Below are 5,047 nucleotides of genomic sequence, written 5' to 3'. Positions count from 1 at the left end.
TATATATATATATATGAGAGATGTTAAATTAATTGTTTACATGACTATTAAAGTAAGATCAATTAAAACACCTTAAGTATAATTTTGAAGCAAATAACTGAATTGGGAAATTTTTGTCAAGATAATTGAGTATAATGTTGGCTTAAAAATTTTGTCAAACTATTAATGTTGTACATAGTCTTAAAATGGCATTTATTATTCAACTTAATGATTTTGCTTTAATGTATTTCAATAAATAATTTAATAAAATATTAATCGTAGAAATATTTTGGTGACATAATCTTTTCTGAAGAGTTTACAGTGAAGAAAAATTCAAGATTCAGAAAGAAACTTTTGGATGATGACGGGACTGACAATTTGACCTGCTTTTAGACTGATATGAATGTAACAGAATTTCTTGTCATGATTTCGACTTTTTCTGGAAATGAAATAAAAGATGAGCTAGCTGGTTTTTATGTGCATTAACATTGCACACAGACGTAATTAGGTTTCCTCAGCAACTTTCCTGAGGTAGTGGCAAAGCACTGCCTTTCCTAAATGCTGAAGGAAAATTTCTCTTCATGGAGAAATACTGAGATGAAAACAGTGCATCTGGTACTTATGGAAAACCCTTCCCTGTTGGTTAATTTTTTTTTTTTCGGTAAGTACTATTTTGAAATTCTTCCATATTCGACCTGATAGAAATAGCCATCTTTTCTTAACAAATATGTCCAAGTAAATTTCAATCTTACTTTTGTAGCCTGAAGGCTATGTACTTAGCTTATGCTTTATGGAAACTTTCATAAGATCTTACCCCATTTTTTGGAAAAGCAATCCATCCAAGGTCCCCCATGACAGTGCGTGAGTCCAATAAATTCACTGTAAATAGAAAAAAGCAACAACTGAGTATATCCGTATTTCACCCCATTGAGATGTATACCGTGCATATTACTAAGACTAGATTATGTGTTCCTATGATGACAAATTATTATTATAATGAGAGAGAGCAGTTGTTTTGTAATAAATGAATGGAGAATTGTAACCAAAGCACTTAAACTATTTATAACCCTAAATACTGTTGTTATCAAATAAGAGAAAAAGTACAAATAGGAAGAAATAAATAGTACTGAAAAAAAAGTAAAAACTTAGAGTTGACATTAATTTATATCCTTAAAAGTTATAGCTAAGCTTTTTTCTTTTCCCTCAAAAGCTGCTATGAACTGGCAAATATTAGATTAAGTAACAATAAACATTTTATAAACATATTTAACATTTTCACACTGATAATCAAAACCTTCAATACAAATTTAAAAGTTTAATTAAAAAACAAATCTATATATTTTTACTCAAAATGAAGAATATAGCAATTCAATGCTTGTTGCTATAGTTCAGAGTACTGTGTATTCCAGATGTCTTCTACTTAGAAACAACTGGGACTTAAAAAGTGGCTCAAGCTGAATTTTTAAGATACGTTATGTCTTGAAGTCATAATATATTTATAAATCCCAGGACTGATATGAATTTCATCATTACAAGGGAATCAACAGATAAGTACACATAGTCACATTGACCAACATATTCTTACACATTGTGCTTGTATTCTGTCATTGGGAAATTAAATCAATTTAAAGGGTAAAGCTAATTACATAATTCAGGTATGGGTAGTTTGTTTGTTTGTAACATCTGTTTCTCATAAATTTGTCTAAGCCACAATGTAATTGAACCATTTTAATGGAGCTTGATAGATTGAGCAAAAGAAAAGCCATATGTAATTTCTTGAAACTACTTATAACACATACAGGAGATATAATAAATGTATTTTTATATCTGCAAGTGTAAGCTTGAAGTATAAAACAAAAAGAGATAGTTGATATAAGTTTCTGTCCTGTCTGGTCCCATAGTCATTCAGTCCCAAATAAATACACAGAAACTGTATTATTTGCAGTGCTGTTTGGCCAATGGCTCAGACATATTTTTAGCTACTTTCTACATCTTATTAACCCATTTCTACTAATCTTTGTATCACCACGAGGCTGAGGCTTATTACTAAGTTCTTATGTCTCTCTCCTTTGGCAGCTACATGGTGTCTGGCCAACTCTGCCTTTTTTCTCTCTGCATTTAGTTTGGTTTTCTTGCCTGCCTAGCCAAAGCAGATTCTTTATTAACCAATGGTAGGAAAACTGATTCACAGCATTCAGAGGAGAATCCAACATCAAGAGCTGATAGGCAAGGAAATGAATTGTCAGACCTTATCTAGAAAGTAAGAAAATCACTATGAGATAGCAAGAATCACAACTAAAATTGGAAATTTGGGTATTTCATTATTTTCTAAAACGTGAGCATTTAACATAAAAATTTACTTCACACTAGTAAAATCATCATTTTAACCTAATTTAATCATATGGCTTCATATTGTTTATAGAATTGTTAATTCCTTCAAGGATTGTTGCCTTTGCTGAAAATCAATAATTTAAAGAAGAGAAATTAAACAAATCACAATTATCTTGATCACATAAATCCTGCCAGACATGACACTGCATCTATCTCTTCAGTAAGAGCCATGCTCTTCATCTTACTGTGTTGTTAGCCTTTCTTGTCTCCATGGGAATAAGGTTACATAAAACATAAATGTCCTTGTCCTCCTTTCAGTGTATCTGGGACACTAGGGCTCTGTCTAGACATGACTAAATGCCAGGGGAGTGAACACTTAATTGTTATGTTTATTCATCTTAATGATTCCTTTGGTTCATCTCCGATATTGAGCAGCAGTATGCCTGTGTAGTTGAGATAAACTAGCTCATACAAAACAGAGTGTGTTATGTGCTGTAGTCAGTTGAGCTTCAATCTGCAATCCAAAGTGGTGTGTGTGCATAGGAATGCCAGGAATTGATAATCAGCCTTCTAGCAGAGCAGCACTTCTCACTGGGGATGGAAAGGGAGCCTATAATTAAGAGTTTGTACTGTTCTTGCGGGATACATGGATTTTGTTTCCATCACCAGTATCAAGAAGATCATATAAGCCTGGAACCTCAACTCAGCAAATGATATCCATTTCTGGGCTTTGCAAGGACCTACCCTCACATGTACATATTTACAGACACAAATACACACACATACACACACACACACACACACGCACACACACACACACACACACACAGAGAGAGAGAGAGAGAGAGAGAGAGAGAGAGAGAGAGAGAGACTCACAAATATACATGCAGATAACAAGAAATTAAACTTTGAAAAAGACCAAAACACCAATTGAAGTGTACACACCTGGCTTAGCTCAAATTGTCAATAGCTGTGTACCTTATGAATGAATCATCTAATCAGTGAGCTGATCCAGAAGGTGTGTCTGAAGCAGCATTCAAAAGCAGTTACTGGGAGTTGAGAAAAGTCAAGCATGTGGCTAACCATTGCCCTCTAAAAAGCCAAGATACCCAAACAATAATTATGATTTCTAAGTTTCAGTAGTTCCAAGGTTAAGATGCTCTGACATTTATCTATTGATGCTACCAAAATTTCTACTTTACTTTTATTTTTATAGTGTTAAAGAAAGAATATCCCATAATAGAATTTAACATACTTGAAAGTATTCATATAAAACAAAATAAACGCTTATGTAAGAATATGAATTAATAAAACAGTAGAAGTTTAATTTACCTAGAGTAGGGGAGTTTACCTTTACCCATGACTTTCCCTTAAATTATACTTCAAAAATATCAGTGTTAATATGATGGATACTCTTATCTACATTTTAATAGTTTACTAATATTTATGATGGAATATGTGAAAGACACTTTTAATAATGTCATTAATGCCTCGATTTCTATACACACACATTTATACATGTATTGTGTATATACACTCACAAAAATTTTAAAGTAGTATTTAAAACAACTGAAATGTGGACAGGGTGCACACAAATGTGAATTTTCAGAAGTTTATTTCCCAGTGACTTTAACAAATTTATTAAAGAGGGGATTGGCAGTAATAGAGTGTAATTTCTAAGTGTCTTCTTTGCTACAATTACAGTAATTAAATTGTTCTGAACAGTATATATGCGTGTTGTAAATTACAATGAATACACAACGAGTATTGATCTTCATTGTACAACTTAATTAAAACTTGTCCGAGAGAAGCCACTAATGAATATAATTAGAGGAAATGTTTGATACCACACTTACTCTGGAAAGCATTAATTAGATATCAGATATTTTGTGGAAAATGTTTTTATTTTGTTATTTATATTTTAAAATGAAACCACACAATGAAACTGAAAAAGCCTTCAAGGTCATTTTCTCACTCAAGTATTAGTCGTATAATTATGAGGAAGATGGCTTGATGGGTTAGTTAGCAATAAGGAAATTATTTCTTCAGGAGAAATAAGCCCACAGCGATGAACAAGTATGTAATCTACTGCAAATTCTTAGTCAATGTGCAAAAGGGAAAACACCTCACTAATATAATGATTTTAAAGTGCTCCTTAAAAGGTTTTTTTTGTTTGTGCGTGCGTGTGTGTGTGTGTGTGTGTGTGTGTGTGTGTGTGTGTGTGTGTGTAGCACATGAATATGGGTGTAGTGTCCATGGAGGTCTATAGAGGGCACCAAATCCCACAAAGCTGGAGATATAGGTCATTTCAGACTTGATATAGTTGAAGAGAACTCTGCAAAACTAGTATGTGTTCTTAACTGCTGAGCCATCTATCTCTCCAGCAAGCCTGGTAAATTTTTAATCAGTAAATATATAAGTATTAGCCAAAAATAGATTCAGATAGAAACTATTTCTCAATAATTGCAAGTATACTTTAGTTTTATTATTCAATAATCAATTTAAATTATTAATCTCAGTGTTTCATGTAACATGAAAATCTTTTAAATAATTTATTTTCAAAAAAGACAAAGAATTACAAATTTATTTTTGAAGGGACTAACAGACACTAGTAAAACAATTATCAAAAGAACTATGTTTTAAAAGATTTATTCCTCTTAATGTACTTCATACATTCTAACAACTAGAGATAAATATCAATATTAAAAAACAGTTATGGGGGCCGGGTGGTGGTGGC

General features: G+C 32.3%; 1 protein-coding gene across 4 annotated transcripts in view; it reads right to left on the bottom strand.

The window, feature by feature from the left end:
• The window catches only part of Epha5 (EPH receptor A5), a 289,143-nt gene that overhangs the window by 260,647 nt on the left and 23,449 nt on the right, over nt 1–5,047 (bottom strand). For all 4 annotated transcript variants that reach the window (XM_005359425.3, XM_005359426.3, XM_013350834.2 and 1 more), the window contains exon 2: nt 794–858. In XM_005359425.3, coding sequence (XP_005359482.1) covers nt 794–858 — 65 coding nt within the window. The remainder of the gene's footprint in view (nt 1–793; nt 859–5,047) is intronic.

The sequence above is a fragment of the Microtus ochrogaster genome, linkage group LG1 (assembly GCF_000317375.1).
Source record: "Microtus ochrogaster isolate Prairie Vole_2 linkage group LG1, MicOch1.0, whole genome shotgun sequence".
Classification (NCBI taxonomy): Eukaryota; Metazoa; Chordata; class Mammalia; order Rodentia; family Cricetidae; genus Microtus; species Microtus ochrogaster.
The sequence above is the reverse complement of the archived record's forward strand: the minus strand, read 5'-3'. Positions and strand labels throughout refer to the sequence as shown.